Below are 19,751 nucleotides of genomic sequence, written 5' to 3'. Positions count from 1 at the left end.
TTCTTTTGTTTTCAATACATTTAAATTATCATCTCACTTCTTTTTTCACAAATGTCTATGAACAAATGATGGACAGCTGGGAGACAAACGACAAATGTATGTATGTGTTAGTAAATCAGAGTTGTGTTTGAAGACAAACTGTCTGGTGTAAACGCCTAGTTACCTGAGGTTACCATTTGTTACCATTTTTAACCTGCAAAGCGTTCTTTATACTAAGTTTACATTTACGAAATCCACTCGATTTCAACTGTCAATTTCATAGCTCAAACGTCAAATGAAATTTCATCTGAATTTCATTTGACGTTTAGCCTATGGATTTGACAGTTAAAATCGAGCGGATTTCGTAAATGTAAACCAAGCCTTAAGCTGCCTTGCCCGACTGCCTTGCTTGCTTCTGATAAAAGAATAAAAAAGAAACGGTGTAACAGCCATGTACAGTGGAGTTGGTACAGGTTGGTATAGCTGCGGCTTAGCTCGCCGGATGGGGGAGTTCTTTTTGTCCACTGACTGTACATTTAACATTGTTGTACCATCATCATCGGTTCGTTTCGTAACTGTGAAATTACTTTAAAGATGCTAAAAAGAATACAAAAATGAAACGGATGTAAAACCATACCCCTTTGTAGCCTTTCAACTTAGAGTGGACAACGATCAGATTTCCATTACGACACGAGGTTTTGTTGTAATACCTCCTTGGCTTCTCCCACCCCATTTGACATCTTTCAGTCAACCTTGGTATTTCAGTAGCCAAGTTTTTTTTTATTGAAATACCCCAAAAACGAATATTGCTACCCTAATACTCTATTCAGCCCATTTTAAATACACTTTTAAACCATATTTTTAATTCTAAAATTCAGATTTTAATTATTTTATCGTTTAACAATGTTTTGTAAATATACATACTTAACTTATTTTAACAAATATTTATATATTAATCTTAATATTTTTATAGGACAATTTTATGGCGAATTTTTGTATTTTTATTTAATTTTTTGTCTTAATTTCACTTATTTTTGTACATTTTTTAATTTATATTTTCATTTAATTTGTATTTAATAATTTTTAATTTGGGTAATTATATAATTTTTTTATAAAGGTTTTTACATTTTGATTTCAATTTTAATAACCATAATTTTTCCTTCTTTTCTTTCTTTTCATGTTTTTAGTCATATTTTTGATGATTTTCAATAAAAAGATAAAAATGTTTTTCATGCAATTCTTTTGTGTTTTTCTGTGATATTTTTCCCACAAAAACGTTTATACAGAGATATTATTGTTTAGAAAATCAATGCGCCTAAAAGTATGCTGTATATTATTGAGATTTATTTAATTGATTTTAATTTTCAAAGACTTAGTAAAATTAATGACTTTTTGGTTTATGTGACCACGTGGGTCAATAAAAATAGGGTTAAGTATTACAATGACGAATTTATGACACGTGAATATGAAAATATTAAAATTTTTAACTAGTTTTTCTTACAATTTTCGCACTTTTCCATAAAGAAATCTTTTTATTACATTTTGATAGTCACTGTACTGCAATTTTTGGCTTTTGTACTCACTCAATATAATGTGATCAGACCTGTTGTTTCATATTATGACAATGAGATGGCAGTATGTTAAATGTCATGAAGTTCTGTTTCAGCTGGTGGTTATGAAATTAAATATATTGCCGTTTTGCCTCGTTACAATGGCTCGGGATATGGTGGTGTTACCATCAACAGGTGATATGCCGAAATTTGGCTTGGCGCTTTGTTTTCCACCTAAGGTTATTGCGTCTAAATCCTTAGATGAATGTGAGGATTTTTCCACAATATCCTTTAATATAGGATGAAGCAATTTGTTTTAATATGTTTTAACACAAACTATAATGTATTTCAATCAGAATTAGGCTTACCCGAGAGCAATTTATTTTCTAATTTAAAAAAAATATTGTGTTTTAACAATGAACAAGTAGTATTTGGTCTTAATAAATTTGAATATTTAAATTTATGTCACAAAGTTTTTTAAATACTTCTTTTTTGGACTTCAACGGCTGTGGTAATTCACAATTTTATGGGGTTATGTTAATTATGACACTTGTTCACTCGATTATCTATGACTTTGTGATAGAAACTTCGATGTGACTTTCCTTGAAGGTCAAAATCCACATGTTGGAGTTTTTGTGATGACGTGTCAACTACATTACAACTCTGGTGGATCTTGAGATTAATCAGTTGAGGTCTAGCGCTAACTCCAGGTGGCGCTATAAGATTGTAAATCTCAACGAACATTTTAATTTGTAATGTGTCGTTTCCACGCTACATTGTTCGTTTTCCATTCGTTGTTCGAGTAGAAATATTCTCCGAACGACGAATAAATGTCCTATCTCTAACAAATGAGAGAATGTATCGAAAAGTTAAGTTATGACATATTTAAATAAAATAATTTATTGAAAACCAAAAATTTCAAAAGAGAAAAGATGAATGAAAAGTAATGAACTAAGGCTTTTATACAGGTGCAGAAGGAAGAAGATGGTGTTTCATTCTCAATCCCGTACACATGTCTTATCCATTTATTCAAAATCGAGTTAAAAAAAATAGAAACAAAAACGAAAGCAAATAACTGAAAGTCTGTATACACAAGCATTGTTTGATATTGTTGTTTTGACATTTTGAAAATAGAAACAAATAAAAATTGTATTGAAAATAACAACATTTTCAAAATTAATGGAAAATATTACTTCAATATACGCAGTTCGACAGGCGAACAACTTAATTCAAACACTCGTGTAAACATGTTGTAGACAAAATCGCTATTTTATTCCGAATTATTATTCAATCCTATTAAAGAGCAATCAAATATTTTTATACTCGTTGCTCGATGGAATAATAATTTTGTTAACAATAAACAAATTTACTGTACAGTTTAAATTTATTTACAGTTTGAGGGGAACCTGATATTACATGGTCGTGTAAACACGCCACATGAAATTGAGGAACTTTACAACACTAGATAACAGATGTTCATATCTTTATTTTTTGTTTTGTTCAATGTTTTGTCAACAAATGAAAATAATAGTGAATAAAAATAAAGATATTGTCGTGTTTTGCGGACAGAACAGAACATAAGTAATAATAAATAGTTTTGAAGCAACAACTTCTCCTGTGGATTTCCTTCGTAGAAAAAAGGAATAGAAATGTGAATTTGCTTGCTAGAAGAAATTGCCATTATGTTTACATGCCTGTGTGTTGTGCGGTGTCAATTCCATACCACAGACAAAGGTGGATGAAATGAAGATTTTGCTATGGATGTATGTGATGTGTTCAATGGAAAGAGATGGAAAGAAACATGATGAACAGTCCATGCCACAGACTACGGTGGCTGTCACAACGGGCAACCCAGTTCGAAATTTTCTCGGCCTTCTTTAAGCTGTAAACAGATACAACGTTTGGGTAAAGTTTTGTGTCGTTTTGGCCGTTTTTACACTGTTGGGCATGATGCCGAAAAATTCAAATTCTTTTGAAGTATATGCCGACAAACAGATAAACGCTGGACTTTGGTATCGTCGTCGCCCTGTTGTTGTTTTTTTTCTCGACGCCCAACGCAAAACTTTAATCAAACGTTGTATCTGTTTTCAGCTTTATTCTCTTATTTGTATTATGTCAGAAATGAAGCAGGGAAGCAAGGCAAACAGGCGAGGTAGCTTATGTACCCAGGCCTTTAACCCCGAAAAGTGGCAAAACTGGAAACAATTTTTAAGAGAGTGAGAGAGGAGAGAGAGCGAAAATAGCTTTCTCTTCTACCACAGGCTACCAGACAAATTTCTGCAGGTAAAGACTGGCAGAATTGATTTTTCGACTTTTGTTTGACGATTATTTCACAATGAAGAAGAAATGGACGAAAACAGAAGAAAAAGTCGAACGCTGACAAAACTAAATTAAAAGTCGTGTTACCACTTTTTACCCGCAAAGTGTTCCCTTACTTAAAAAAGCATACAATTTATATGATCGCAGCTCACCACTTTTACCATTTTTCAAAGTAAAGGAACAGACCAAAAAACTGTAAAATAAAAGACGAAAATTAATTTTTTTATGTTTCTTTTTGACATTGCTGCCAGATCTACCATTTTTCCGTTTCTTTACTTTTCTGGTAAAAATGTTCATGAGAGAGCAATTTTGACACTTTTCTCTTTTACCACTCTTACCATTAAAAAAAGTAAAGGAACAAAGCTTTTGTTGTCAAAAGTTGTTAACAGAACTCTGAATGGCCGACCTTCTGTAGGCCTTTGAATTGTTGAAAATGTTGGAGAAATAAAAAACCAACTACGAGAATCTCAGGATATGAGGGCAAATAACGGTAAAACTTTGGAAACTGTTACACTTCGTTTGTTTTTTTTTTTAATTTTCATTCGTAGTGCGACACGAGTCGTGTCGCCAGATGCAATTCTTACATTGTATATGGCAACATTCGCCTGACGCCGTGAAATTTTTTCGCCATAACGTTCATTTGCCGGCGACAACAAATGAGCTGTCGCCGTGCATTTTTTCAAATTAATAAAAACGAGAAATTGAAACATGTGTTCTGTTCCAGAACCTGCAAGCAGCTACTATTTTTTACTACGATAACATTTTTTCCTTTATGTTATCGAAAAGTATAGTAAAAATTAGCAGTACTGGAACAGGCCAATAGTAGCTTCTTGCAGGTTCTGGAACAGAGCATATATTTACGCCTTGCGTTGCTATTTAAACTGAACTATCGATTTAGACAATCGAATTGAGAGATCCCTACATTGAGAAGAGAAGAAAATCTAATTAGAACGGCGTTATAGCAAACTGACTTTGGATTGTCTGCGTCTCGATTATTTTTCTGTTCGCAAGTGAAATTAATTTTGCTAAAAAATATTCTGGTAAGTATTTAAAAGTTAATTCTCAGCTTTAATTCAACTACAATAAAGGTGATTACATGTAAAGGAATGTTCGGACAATAAGAATTTCTTCAAAAAGTTGATAATTAGCCTGGAGAAATCATTGAAAAATATCGGGAATTTAGTGAATGAGTTTTTTTTTGGTTAATAGCTTGACTTGGTGTGCTCTGCTTGCCGTTGTTGTTGTTTGTGGATGTGTTTGTTGCTATTCTCGACAAATGATTCAATTCAATTTTTGTTTTGGAAGGGCGGAAAAGTATGAGGGCGAGGCAAATAATATTATGTTGTTGCGTTGTCTTCTTTCACTTCACTTATTTGTCTGTCTATGATGTTCTCGGTGTGTTCGTCAGACAATTTGGTTGGTGGGCAAAGTGTGACGAGGCTAAAAAATTATATTTAAAAAAGTAGAAGAAAAACTGAAAATTGAGTTTACTACATGAAAAAAAGTAAGTTTAACAACAACAACGTTTTTGTCGCCGCCCAAATAGCGAGGTTGGCGTTTAAGTAGTTCCTTATTAAGGTAAATGATTAGGAAAACGAACCCCCTACTACTATTGTATTGGTATTTTACTAATTGTTTTTTTACCAACTTGTCTTTCATTCCATTAAACGATTATTAAAGGAACATCCATTTCCATGAAGAAAGAAAAAAGTGCGCAGTTTGTCATAATTTTTTCTTGTGTTTTTATATATTTTTCTTTCTATTTCCATCTTTGGATATAGATATGTATGTATGTAGTGTGTGTTATTCTTGTAATTCGTTTTTCTCCTCTCCTGTCTTTCAAAGATATTTTCTTTGCTAAATGCAAAGCTTTTTTTGTTATTGGTGTTCATTTGAAACAAAACGTCGTACAAAACGTGCCTGATATCAGCAGCGTACAATTTTGCACGTTGCAGGATTTGTATCCAACCAACAACGGATAAAATGATTATTTTTTATATGAATAACGTGTGATAATTATAGTAATTTAACGGAATTCTGTGTGTGTGACATTTTTAATTAATCGAATCCTATTAGATGTGGTTTCAATTTCTGTCAAAGCGAAGCCAACATTTCTTATTAGAAAAAATCTATTTGAACAGAAAATGTTACCAACTATCCACGAAGCAATGTAGACGAACAGTCTGAAATTGATGATCTAATCCAAGATTCAATTAGCTATAGATTGCTAAAGGCTAGTGAAGGAAGAACTCTTAGTTTGGGCGTAATAATTTCGTGCGATATAACTTGCGCTGCATTTTAGTAACTACAAAATGTCCATTATTTATAAAAAATAAGAGAATGTTCAAGATGTGTCACAAAAGTGAAACTTCCACTGTAAAAAGGTTGTTGGTAAAATATGAAGAATCACTTTGATAATTATGATGAACGTTGTGATGTGTGCGATTGAAATGCATTAGTAATAATAGTGTTGTAGTGACAAATAGAGTGACTGATTTGCAAGATTGACATTGTTACTGGTGACGGAACAAGTCGGGTAAAAGCGCTACCTGCCGTTGTATGTACTTGCAATCTCGGGACGTCATATCAGCCTCGGACCTAAAGAAAATAAGTAATACACAATACTTCTGAAGTCTATTTAATACGATATACAACGTTTGGACCAAATCAGTTTCTCCCTTCGAGAGTTATCTACTACTAAAGTGGGCTGGTACCTAAGTGGGTTGGTGCCGTTAGGCTGTTTTGAAGCGTTTTTGGCCATTATCTCAAGAAGTAAGAACTTGTACCCGATTTGTACCGTCGTAATGATACAAGTTGTTACAACAAAAATCAAAGGGATCCGAAGGCCAAATTTTGGACCGATTTGGCTGATCCCTTCGTGAGTTATCGTGCGCTCCAGCCACTGCGAATGATGAAAGAGAATGATTCGTTGAACTATATCGGTCTCGGAACTATGGAACTATATTAAGGAACTAGTTACTTTTGGGAAAAGGAACTAGAAAGATCGATCCGCTCCAGGAATTATATTGCCCAACTCTACTGTATACTACAGTGTAATATTAAAATAACAAATTTAAAATTATATTAAAAAATATCCTAAATATAATAGCCTTAGCAGGGTTAACCTTCTTTATGAGGATTTATTTGAAATATAAGCAATGGAATTGACATTTGAAACCCAGTAGGTTTGTTAAATCCGGTTATATATAAACGTACTATAAGGGAGGGATATTTAAACTACTCCAAAACAACAATTAATATGTATAAAAACTGGATATAATAAATATAAATAAAAATTATTTAATAGCAAGCATTTTGATTAATTGCATTTTGACACTTCAGGAAGGGAAGGGAGGATGTTAAACGACTTTTTACAGCTTTCGGACCATTTTCTCATTGAGTATCGATTTGCCCCTGAGACAACGTGTACTGTCGTAATGGCTGCCCGAATACTAGTTGTTACAACAAAAATCAAAGCTATTCGAGAGCAGGCATTAAACTGCACTTTTCCCAAATTTTGTGTGGGAGGTACTCGAAGAAGTGGACCTATATGGCCTATCTTCGAACTTAAACTAAGTTTAGACAAAATATTATGAACGACAAATTTTTTTATCGAATCGGCTAATTCGTTCGAGAGTTATCGTGCGCTCCAACCACTACACATGGTGTCATAGAGGGTTTATTTTACAGCTTTCGGTTTTTTTTCTCAGGAAGTATGGACTTGGCTCTGATACAACTTGTACCGTCGTAATGGGGGCAGCGAATACATGTTGTTACAACAGAAATCAAAGCGATTGGAGGAAGGTCTTAATCTGAACTTTTCCGAAAGTTTGTGTGAGAGGTACCCGAAGGAGTGGACCGATAGAGTCCATATTGGAATCTCATCAATGTCTGGTAGAAATTTCAAAATCGTGCTCAAAATGTTTCCGGACATTTTCGAATTTCTGTGGGGAGGTAACTGGAGGAGTGGCTATGGCTCATCTTCGAACTTAAACTATGTTTGGACAAAATATTACTAATGCAAAATTTTCGGCCAAATCTCGGTTCATCCGTTCGAAAGTTATCGTGCGCTTCAGCAAGACAGACGGATGGATATTGTTAAATCGACTCCCAAATGATCTGAAACGGATTTCGTCCAAACATACTTGGGGTCTAAAACCATTATTTCGATGAGGCATATTTTGCCCGTATTTCGTTAGCATAAATGCTGAGGGTATACAAATATTTATGTGTTCAGGACAATAACCCCTATCTGTTATAAAAATTTAAAAAAAAAATTGCAGGGCCGCGCCTCATCAATACTTGATCCCAAAATTTTCTTCAAAATAGTAATATTTCTAGAGGACCGGCAATTTAGGCTACGCAAACTAAATCTTCTTATCAATCTGAGCTGATTCTTTCGTACCGGATTGACGCGAAACCATTGTGTTTCGGCCAGACACTACCAGTCCAGCATCAAACCTAAGCTTCTACGTAGGTTTCATGTTGCTACAACAACAAAAAATCTTCTTATTTTATTTATTTATAATTAGGCTTATAGTAAATATAAGAGCCTAATATACAATAGGTATACAGCATTAGCGACAAAGGCCATCAGCTGAAGTAGGTCTTTTTTCTAAATGAAAAAGCACATCTTAAACTACTTCTGGAATTTTTGTTGTTGAAAAATATTGCATAGTCTTGTGGTAAATAAATGGCTACCTGCGAAACCCTTTCGTAAAAGCATTTTGCGGTGCCAGCGATAGCTCGAAAACGGATGGGTCGATCTTCCTTTATTTTTGAACCTAACCTAATAACCTTGTCTTTAAGCGAAACAGAATTTTAAAAAAATCAATTTAAAAAAAATGTGAGCTGTTAAAGTCAAAATTTCGGTTTTAACGAAAATTTTTTGCACAAAATTCGAACAAAAAAATTAAAAAAATCAGTCTCGCTTAAAGACAAGCTTTTTATGTATGTATATAATAAGCTCAACGAACCTTATGAAGATCGGTCTATTCATTTTATAGTTATCGTTGGCACCGACTTCAAAAATCCCATTTCGAGAAACAAGTGTTAAAGTTTCCACGCTACATACAAATCACAATAAATTGTTCCCTTCCAATGCCCATATCTCAAGCAATTTTGCTACGATCGAGTTTTTGGGGCATACTTTATACTACCTGTACTTCAAAATAAGCCAATAATATTTTTTTAGATTATTTGAAAGTGACAAGTAGAGGTAACCCCTTAATATATAGATATATATCTTCTATATATAAAAATGGTGTAAAAAATGTATAATAATTCATAAAATGTGAACGGCTAGGCCGATTTCTGTAAAATTTTTTGTCAGTTATTCGTATTTTCGAGGAGAAGGTCTTTACGGAAGAAAATTTTGGAAAATCTCTCTGGAAAAGTCGGAAAATTGGAAAAATCGAAAATTGAGTTTTTGTATGAAATTTTATTCCTTAATAGCGAGACGAAGTTCGCCGGGTCCGCTAGTAATTTATATTTTGCATGTTACGAGAATATGTTTAATGTCACATTTTGGGCATCTGTTGTAAATATTCCTATTTATTAGGTGTCCATGTGATAATATGGTGTGACCCATACGTAATCGGGAGAAAACTTTGATTTTCTTTTTGTCAACGTTGGTGGGAATAATGCGACATTGTTAAGTGGATTAATTTCACTGTAGTGATTATGATAAAAGTTGCTCATGTTGTCCTTATGTAGTTGACGCTGTCGATTAAAAATGTGAGTCTTAATATCGAGGGTTTCGACTATGGATTTTTTTATAAGAGGTCTTTTGGTTTTTTTTTTGAAAATTTAAAGGCTTATGTCCCGAGAAATATGGACTTCCCATATATGATATACGTATTTTTGTGTTTAGAACGATGAGACCTACCAGTGGTCGCGTGCATAACAGTCTTATACTGAAATGCTACTTATGACAGCTCGTAATACCAGCATCAGCCCATCTGCTGGTATCATATTGATTTTGGTTTGATTTCGGCAGATAAGTTAGTATAGCCCCATAGAAGACTAAACAGTAAATTTCAGCCATTTCTGTAGGATAGTGCGGCTAAAACCCTGAAAACCTATAAAATCGGGAGGTAACGTTCTATGGAGGCTATATAAAACGTGGACCTGTACTGATAAATTTCTGGAAGAATGTTTAGTAGCCCCAAAGAAAACTAAATATGTATTAAATTACAGCCATTTCTGTAGGATAACGGGGCCATATTCCTAAAAACCCGAAAATCTGTAGGTACCGTTCTTTGAGGGGTATTCCAGTGTACGAGTAATGAAAATTGTTTACTTCCATACAAAGTTGACATTAGGATAAGCGCCAGTTTTCGAACATCCTTTTTCCGGGAAAACGAAAAGTCGAAAGTTTTTTGAGTACATTTTTGACATCTGATGGTTTTAATTACCCTAAAATAGTATTTTTTTTATACCCTCAGCCTTTAGGCTAAAGAGGGTATTTACACTTTGATACGACCAAAAATGTGCCTCATCGAAATAATGGTTTTAGACCCCAAGTATGTTTGTACGATATCCGTTTCAGACAATTTTGAGTAGATCTAGCAATGTCCGTCCGTCTGTCTGTCTCTCTGTCCGTCTGTCTGTCTGTCTGGCTGGATGGTGCGCACGATAACTCTCGAACGGATCAATCGATTCGGTTCAAATTTTGGGTATCGAAATATTTTGTCCAGATTCGATTTAAGTTCGAAGATGGGCCATATAGGTCCACTTCTTCAGGTACCTCCCCCACAAATGTTCAAAAATTGTCGCAAAACTTGTGCGCACGATAACTCTTGTAGGGAATAACCGATTTGGTCCATACTTTGCACATCGTGTAATTACTACCAAACTTAGATGAGGTTCCAATACGGACTCAATCGGTCCACTCCTTCGGGTACCTCCCACACAAAATTTCGGATAAGTTCAGTTTAGGACCTGGTCCCGAATCGCTTTGATTTTTGTTTACGCAAGTTGTATTCGCTGTCCTCTATACGACGCTGTAAGTTTCATTAGGGGCAAGTCCATACTTCTTGAGAAAATAGCCTGAAAGTTACAAAAAAACCCTCTGACACCGTGTGTAGTGGTTGGAGCGCAAGATAACTCTCGAACGGATGAACCGATTCGGTCCAAAATTTGGCATTCGTAATATTTTGTCCAAACTTAGTTCAAGTTCAAAGATGGATTATATCGCTTCACTCCTTCCGGTACCTCCCCCACAAAAGTTCGAAAATGTTCGGAAATTTTGTGCGCATGATTACTCTTGAAGGAAGTAGCCGATTTGATCCATACTTTGCACATCGTAAAATTTCTACCAGTCTGAGTTGAGGTTCCAATATGGACTCAATCAATCCACTCCTTCGCGTACCTCCTACACAAAATTTCGGATATGTTGATATTAGGACCTGCTCTCGAATCGCTTTGATTTTTGTTGCAACAACTTGTATTCACTGCCCTCCATACGACGGTACATGTTTCATCAGGGGCAAGTCCATACTTCCTGAGAAAATAGCCTCAAAGATGCAAAAAGCCCCTGTAACACCATGTGTAGTGGATGGGGCGCAAGATAACTATCGAACTGATCCGCCGATTCGGTCCAAAATTTGGCCTTCGTAATATTTTGTCCAAACATAACTTAAATTCGAAAATAAGCCATATCGGTCCACTCCTTCAAGTACCTCCCCCACAAAAGTTCAAAAATGTTCGGAAAAGTTGTGCGCAAGATAATTCTTGAAGGGAGTGACCGATGTAATCCATACTTTGCACATAATATATATATATACATGATATAGATGTCGAATCACTTTAATTTTTGTTGAAGCGATTTGCATTCACTACAAGTCCATACTTCTTAGGAAAACAGCCCGAAAGGTGTAAAAAAATCCCTATGTCACCATATGTAGCTTTCGGAGAGCACGATAACTCTCGAACTGTTCAACCGATTTGGTCCTTAGTTTCATGGGCAATACCGGTCCACAACTTCCGCTACTTCTTCTTTAAAAAATGTCACTAAAATGCTAGGACGATATCACCTGAATGAGGCAAACAATTTGGTCCAAACTTTGGATCTCCTAATATTTTGTCAAAATTTACTTTAACTTTTAAAATGGCCCACATTGGTCCTCTCTAAGGGTACCTCCCCCTCAAAAGTTCAACATTAGTGCAGTTAATTCTAAATCCACATTTTTGTCGGCAAGTTCAAATGTCCAAAAGGGCCACAAAATTCTGAAGAGACCTTAAATACATTCGACCTGTCCGTAGGTGAAAGTTTCACTTCACATTGGCTGAGGGTATATATCTGTCGGAAAAGCCGACTGACACTTTTTTACTTGTTTTAATAAATAAAAATGTGGCCTCGAGGCGAAATGGGTTAAATATATATCATCACATACCATCTACGGCGGTCCTTATCAAGTGCAACAGTAAAGTTCTGCTTGTGTGATGTCCTGTGTAATCATGGCCATGTCATCATAAGTTTGCGTCTTTTTTGAGTCCTTTAGAGGAGTGATGGCCACCAACAACAACTTTCCTATGCCCGCGGGCATACGACACACACGTACACTGTAAACACATTCGTTCGGTTAATGCATTGTTTACGTTTCCACTCACACTAGCGCAAGTTATAATCTGCAAATGTGTGTTTTTGGCCATCACTGCTTTAGAGACACTTTGCAATAATTTCCTATTTTTCCACAATTATTGAAATATTTTCGCTTCATCTAAAACCACCTAATCTTCTATCATTATTACTTTTGTCGTTAATTTTGGATAGGTATATGACGTTTTCGACGTACATATCGCATCTGTTCAATCAAAGCATAGTAATTCAAAGTTTTGAAATTTTCAGTTTTTGTTAAAAAACAATAAATTATCATCAACTCCACCAACTTTATCATTTCACATTATTTTGTCTGCTCTTTCGTCAAAAAATACCGTTATGTTACGCTTCATGTCTTCAGTCACTACGTGTGTATCAACAGTGTTTTGTCTCATACAACATTTTGAGTTACTACCCTTTTGTTGAAATGGTACGATATGTATTATACCTCAGAAAATTATGACATAAACTTCATAGTTTCTGACTGGCCATCTCTGACTGCACTAGGCTGAGAAGGTTGAAATTTCGACCTTTAGCGCAAGGATACATGCCCCCACTTGAAATAAAAAATACTTATTTTAAAATTAAATTTCAAAATGTTTCAAAATTAACAGACATTTCTCAAATTGATTCAATATCAGCGTTTTGAACCGTTAGCTATTGATTTAATTGTACAAAAGTGTATGGATTTCAATGTGTTAATGGAAAATTTTATTATTAAATTTGTTGTCGGCAACGCAATTTTAATAAAATGCATTCTATAATAACTACAAGAAAATCGAATTGATGAAGGATAAATTCAAATTAAAATGTATAATGTATTAAACATTTTTAGTGTTTGAATAAGGAAACAAACCTCTCAACAAACTCTTAAAACTATTTTGTAGTGTTTTACATCCGTCTAATCTTGTGAATTTTTTGCTTTGTTTTGTATGAATAGTGATAAATCTTATCAAAAATAAAGTAGAAATACGGATAGTGTAATACGATAAGAAGACATATTCATGATAGTGTATAAAATGAGAAAACATCTTCTCCATCATCTGAAGCACGATAACAGCAATTAACATTTAGATAATAAAACTGCTGTTTGACCCACAATATCGAGAGACATATTAGGAGTGTAGTCTATTTCTAGCGGTCTAGTTTGATGCAAGCAAGTGAACGTGGAAAAGTAGAATATTTTAATTTTAAAAGATTTATAGGTTAGAAATGTACTTATCTATAGTTGTTAAATAAATACACACTATAAATTTTGCCACATTGCCAATAGATAAAAGATATATACGAAGGAAAAGAAACACACAAAAGTAAAAAAATTGCCAAGGAAACAAAACTCAAAGAAATATTCCAATATGTTGTTATTAAAACTGCTCATGTAATAAGTATGTAAATAATTTCGAAAACATTTTTTAATTTACTTAAAACTATTATAAACTCTCGCCTTCACTTTTCTTTATTTGCAGGGGGAGGTGCGAACGATAAACCAAAGAAACAGTTTTGTCTGTCTTTTTTTTACAACGATTTCATAATTGAAGCGATCGATACTCAAGTTGTCCATAATTTGAGTAAAACAACCAACCAACCAAAACAAATCCATTTTGACTGATAAAACGACATCTTTGTAAGGCTACCCAGCAACCTGAAACAAATACTACAGAAAAACTGATCTAAAAGAATTTTGAACAGCTATAATACTACAATGGCACACCTTGGACGTTCGGTTAAAAATGTAGAGGCACCCCGACCCCTAAAGTCACAATCACGTTCTTCGCTTAAGAATAATTTTATGCTTATCGAGGAGTTGATGCAGTTAATAGAGAATGTGGCAATTTCTCTGCAATCCGGTATTAACAATACAGAACCAATGGCAACATTGGTGCAAAATCTTCGCATACATGGTCCGCAATTGGAGACAGTTTCAAAGGACACACTAGATAGAGCATTTGTGGTATTTCGTAATGCGTCGCAGGACGAACGCTTAAATATCATGACACGTCTCAATTTGCTCGAGTTAATCGAATTGCGGGCCAAGGGATGGGAAGATAATGGTATTAATAGCTATTACAAGACTAAACAGGCTACAAATGCTGAGGTGAATTTGAATTGCTATTCATTTTTGTTGTTTATTTTTAACAAATTCTATTATTTCTTGCAGTTAAGTGATGCCCAAAATCATGTTGACACAACGCAAACGGCATTTTTAAGCACCTCCCCCACATTTGGTGGTATGAATGCTGGAAATGCTGCTGCTGCTGCTGCCGCCGCCATTGCATCTGTGGGTTCGGCTAATCAACAACATTTGTTATTGGGGCCTGGCGAAGTTATACGCAATTCCGGCAAATTTCCTAAACCAACTAAAATTCCTGGTAAAACTTATTGCAAGGATGAGGTTGTGATACGAAATGCTGATTCTGGAAAAGGTATATTTTAACTTACAATTTCAATACTCAAAGGAAATCCTTGTTTGTTGATACCTGTAAGGCCTAAAAGCCCCAAGTTTCGAAAAGAAATTTTACAAAACATTTTCCCCCCAACTACTTTATTTTACAAATTTTTTATAACTTATTTTTTGTCTTCTTGAAAACTACGCACACTATACCTTACCTCCCCTTACTTGTTTTTACTTATGTAAATGTAATTCAGTAATGGGTATCAAAGGTCGACGTGTCCATATGATTGAGGAACTCAGTGAAACAATCATATCATTCCAAAGAGGTAAACAAACTACAGCAATATATTGTCTAATCTCATCATCTGTTTAACAGTTTTGTTTCGCTTTATTTCATTTTCATTGGCATGGCAAACGTGTTTTTTTCATTTTTCACCATTTCTTCAATTTAGTGTAGTTTTTATACGGAGGGTTTATTGCATGTCAAAACTTTGTGGTTGCAAATAAGTTCAATATGTGTGTGTTCACAATTAACATAAAGCACAAATACAGGTCCCCTCAAAAGGATCATACATTTTATCACACCAATATCTGTATCTAACATAGTTTAAGAACGAAACAAAGAAGAGAAGATTAGGTTAATTACATGTTTGGTTTTTAGGGGTTATTAATATTGAATGGTGAGCATTTATTAGATCGATCAAGCGGATTATAATTTAAAGGAGAACTGACATATATGCATGTTAATTAATTAAGCTTATTTTCAGTTCAAAATTCCGTTTCGAATCACTATGTATTTAAGCTTTATACGGTGGTTGGCAATTCTAAAGCCTGTACTGAACTGTATTTTTTAAAGGAGATATTAATCGTTTAGCCTGTGCTGAAGTTTGTCCATAAAACAACTGCATTGTCCAACCAACCACAAAATCAGTTACTTACTGGCATTCAAATTTGTCCATAGATATTCATATTGACGTTACTAACCTTGTCGAAAGTTGCCGTTGGAGTCTTTCTACAGGCGAACGTTATCAGAAAAAAGGGTTTTTGTAAAATTGTCTTTGTTCATAGATAAAAGTCTTACGTTACCGGTTAAAGGCCATACGACCAAAACTCATACCTTAATGATGGGGGATTTAATTCTCGTAGATCGTGTGCATATATTCAGCCCGGTCATGAATGTAAACTCCCCGTGAGCCGTTGCAACTTAAAGGAGAGAGTGGGAAAATCCACGGGAAGTTGACATTCACGATCGGGCTGATTGTCTTTGATGATATGAAGGTGCGTCCCAAGCATTAGAGGAAAATATTTCGAATGGCATGCATTTTCGCAAAAATATATGGTTGCAATCGGGATCTTATGGGCTGCTTGTGGTAAAAATTTCATATACTTGACATGCTCTCCAATTTTATTTTCATTTAAATTATACTATCAATAACACATTCTATTTATAAAAATTTGTTAACCATTAAGGCTGCATTTTTTGTTAAAAAAAAATCATGTTCATAACCCGCTTTCATTTAACCTTTCCATTATTACATCATTGTTTATGTGTTTATGTGTGTGTGTGTATATTAACTAATACTATAACATTTTAAATCAATTCTAAAGTGAATCCTGGAGCCAAGGAACGTTTGGTACAAATTACCGGTCCAGCTGAGGATAAAATCAAGTAGGTTCTAATAAAATTGAATATTATTAAAAAAACGAAACCTAACATTTGAACTATTCTTCCTTTTTACAGTTATGCCAAACAGTTGATTGAAGATACCATACGTCGTAATGCTTCTCCTGTACGTTTGGATCCGGCAATGGGCAATAGCCACGCTGGCGGTTCATGTTCATCCCTGGCCTCATCGAACTCTGATGATGCTGTACAAACAAGGACACCCGTGGCCAGCAATTTGGCAAATCGTTTAAGCTTTAATTCAGCTCAAAACTTTATGACAGCTGCTGCGGCTTCCCAACAGATGGTCCAACAACAATTGGCAAATGTTGTTCCCGGTTTGAATGCGTCAACGCCTGTTGCAAATACTGCTGCAGTTGCTGGTAAACCGATACGTCCTCATACGCAAATGTTGTTGCATTCATATTCTACAAATGATGCTTCTTTAGGTGAATACAAGTTCACTTGTAATGTGGGCCAACATGTTATCAAAATCACTGGAGACTGCTGTGATTTAGTTAGGGTAATATAAAAACTAAACATTGTCCTTTTGGCATTTAAGAATTATAACCTTTGTTTGTACACAGGTTGCCAAATTGGTATTGGATGATTATTTCAGCAGTGCAGAATTCTTGGCATCCATGGAAGCGGGAGCAGCTTTTGATGGTTCAATGACCAGTCCCATTTCCACTCCAACAACACCAATGACAGGTGCTCCACAGTTTATTATGGGTACACCATTGACAACTGACAGCGGTATTGGCCTCAACTATATGTCAACAGCTAACAACAACAATCAAGATGTAGATGATGATGTTTTTGTTGATAGCAGTAATTTATGTAAGTTAAAGTATTTCAGAAGTGTCCAAAGGAAGGAATTTAATGTCGAATGTTTTTTTATTGCAGCCAAATCAGCATCTCAAAACAATGGCTTGGCTCGTTCTCGTAGAAGTCATTTTTCACGTAAGGATTCCACCCCTGAAGCTCCAACAACTCCAGTGACACAGCTTGTACGCCAAAAGAGTGAGGTGGGAACTGCTGTCAATAATAATGCAACAACAAGTAAGTCCAAAAACTTTTTTTATTGAAATTTGTTCTTGGATAATTTCAAAGTAAAATACACTGTGCATCAAAATGGAGTTAACTTAGATTAGCATGGAATATGTGTTACTATTTTAATATGTGTGCGCGATCTTCTAGTCCTTGAACGAGTATGCAGCTGTTGGGGAATAGAATAATTGTGGTAGTCGGTCTTCGGAAAGTGTCATGTATTTAAAGTAATCGGTTTAATCCTCATATTCAAATTACAAAAATCAAACCTGCGTATTATAATTCTGAATAAAAATGGTTCGGATTGACACAAGAACTAGCCTAACGTGTCAACATCAAAGATGCAAAACTCTTAAACTATGTAGTTTGCGAACCCCGCCTTTAATTTTAGCGAAGTCGATTTGGCCAATGTTCTGTAGTTCTACTCAACTGCTGCAGATGGAGAATTGTGTCACAAGGTCTCTACTGTTTTGCAAGAGACACACATTTAGAGACTTACTTACTTACTTAGCTGGCCCATTACAGAACGTTTGTTCTATAGGCCGAACTAAGAAAAGATCTCCAATTCTCTCTATTTGTTGCTTCGCTTTCTGAAATGCCGCGCCTTTTCATCACATCATCCACTTGTTTGCGCCATCTATTCCTTGGCCTACCAATTCTTCGTGTTTATGCACCTTTTTAGCGGGCCTTTAGGGCCTAGCCACCGCAATCGCTGCATCTCGATGCGTTTAACAATATTGATGTCGTGTACAGCAGATACAGCTCGTGGTTCATGCGACGTCGATATTCACCGTCAACGCAGATTCGTTGGTCAATATTATAGGAACCAACTTCCACAGTCGGTCCGAGCTCAATGGACGCATTGCGCGTCGACACCATTAACTTGGTCTTCTCACCGTTTACCGTCAGACCCACTTTAGCAGATTCTCCTTCGACCTTTGAACGCAGCGGGCTATCGAAGGCTGCTTTATAATCGACAAAAAGGTGGTAGGTGTCGATCTGCATCTCTTGGGTCTTCTCCAGGATTTGCCGCAGGGTAAATATCTGGTCAATGGTGAACTTGCCAGGTCTAAAGCCGCATTGGTATGGTCCAATTATCTCGTTGACCATAGGCTTTAGTCGTTCGCACAATATCCCTGACACGATCTTGTAGGCAATAGGGAGTAGACTTATACCCCTATAGTTAGAGCAAACAGTCTTATCTCCCTTCATGTGGACGGGGCACAGGATACTCAGGTTCCAATCGTCGGGTACTCGTTCTTCCTGCCAGATGGTGCTAACTAGCTGATGAATACACCTTATCAGCGTGTCGCCTTCGGTTTTGAACAGCTCGGCTGGCTCCTGCTGCCTTATTATTCTTCAGCCGATTTATTGCTGTCTTTACCTTATCTTGGCTGGGCGGTATACATTCAATACCATCTTCTGGGATTGGGACTGCGGTATCTTCGTCGTCTTCGCTGCTATTGGATACCAACAGTTTTGAAAAATGTTCTTTCCATATCCTGAGTACACTATCTGTATCAGTTACCAAATTACCTTGCTGGTCTCTACAGGAGGATGTGCCTGTACCAAAGCCATCAGTTTGATGCTTGACTCTTTGGTAGAATTTTCGGACTTCATTCTGGCTCCTGTACATCTCGATTTTTTTCACACTCCCGCTTTTCCATCTCTCTCTTTTTCCTGCGGAAAAGACGTTTCTCCTCTCTCCTTTTCTCCCTGTATCTCTCTCGTGCGCTACGCGTTGTTACGGATTGTAAAGTAGCCCTATATGCCGCATTTTTCTCTTCGGTGGCAGCACGACATTCCTGATCATACCATGGATTCCTTGGTGGAGGCCTCTGGTATCGAAGTATGGATTTTGCTGATGTTTGCATGGAGTGGGCAATGCTTTGCCATTGCGCTGATATGTTATCGGGATGAGGAGTGCTTTGATTAAGCAATTGGGCTAGTTGAGTGGAATATGCTGTGGCTATCTGTTGTGATTACAGCTTACCGATGTCTAACTTTCTTGTTGTGTCTGTTCGTATTTTGTTTGCTACGTTTAAGCGGGTGCGTACCTTTGCTGCAACAAGGTAGTGGTCCGAATCAATGTTTGCGCCTTGGAACGAATGTACATCCAACACGCTCGATGAATGTCTTCCATCTATCACAAAATGATCAATTTGATTTCTTGTTTTCTGATCTGGAGACAGCCAG

General features: G+C 35.8%; 2 protein-coding genes across 14 annotated transcripts in view; one reads left to right on the top strand and one right to left on the bottom strand.

Annotated features, from left to right (window-relative positions):
• The window catches only part of LOC141395228 (uncharacterized), a 76,774-nt gene extending 58,702 nt beyond the window's left edge, over window positions 1-18,072 (bottom strand). The window contains exon 1 of the mRNA XM_073970768.1: window positions 18,055-18,072. The gene's annotated coding sequence lies outside the window, so the exon portion shown is untranslated. The remainder of the gene's footprint in view (window positions 1-18,054) is intronic.
• Window positions 4,745-19,751, top strand: part of mxt (Eukaryotic translation initiation factor mextil) — a 28,639-nt gene continuing 13,632 nt past the window's right edge. For 2 of the 13 annotated variants that reach the window (XM_073964685.1, XM_073964677.1), the window contains exons 1-9: window positions 4,774-4,888; window positions 13,917-14,545; window positions 14,609-14,873; window positions 15,097-15,168; window positions 16,451-16,511; window positions 16,584-16,888; window positions 16,955-17,028; window positions 17,093-17,345; window positions 17,412-17,567. In XM_073964685.1, coding sequence (XP_073820786.1) covers window positions 14,153-14,545; window positions 14,609-14,873; window positions 15,097-15,168; window positions 16,451-16,511; window positions 16,584-16,888; window positions 16,955-17,028; window positions 17,093-17,345; window positions 17,412-17,567 — 1,579 coding nt within the window. In that variant the 5' untranslated portion in view covers window positions 4,774-4,888; window positions 13,917-14,152. Of the gene's footprint in view, window positions 4,889-5,068; window positions 5,427-13,916; window positions 14,546-14,608; window positions 14,874-15,096; window positions 15,169-16,450; window positions 16,512-16,583; window positions 17,029-17,092; window positions 17,346-17,411; window positions 17,568-19,751 lie in introns of those variants that run through there. The other 11 variants (XM_073964687.1, XM_073964679.1, XM_073964678.1 and 8 more) reach the window with 10 other exon arrangements.

The sequence above is a fragment of the Musca autumnalis genome, unplaced genomic scaffold (assembly GCF_047663935.1).
Source record: "Musca autumnalis isolate F117 unplaced genomic scaffold, ASM4766393v1 scaffold_2, whole genome shotgun sequence".
NCBI classification, from domain to species: Eukaryota; Metazoa; Arthropoda; class Insecta; order Diptera; family Muscidae; genus Musca; species Musca autumnalis.
The sequence above is the reverse complement of the archived record's forward strand: the minus strand, read 5'-3'. Positions and strand labels throughout refer to the sequence as shown.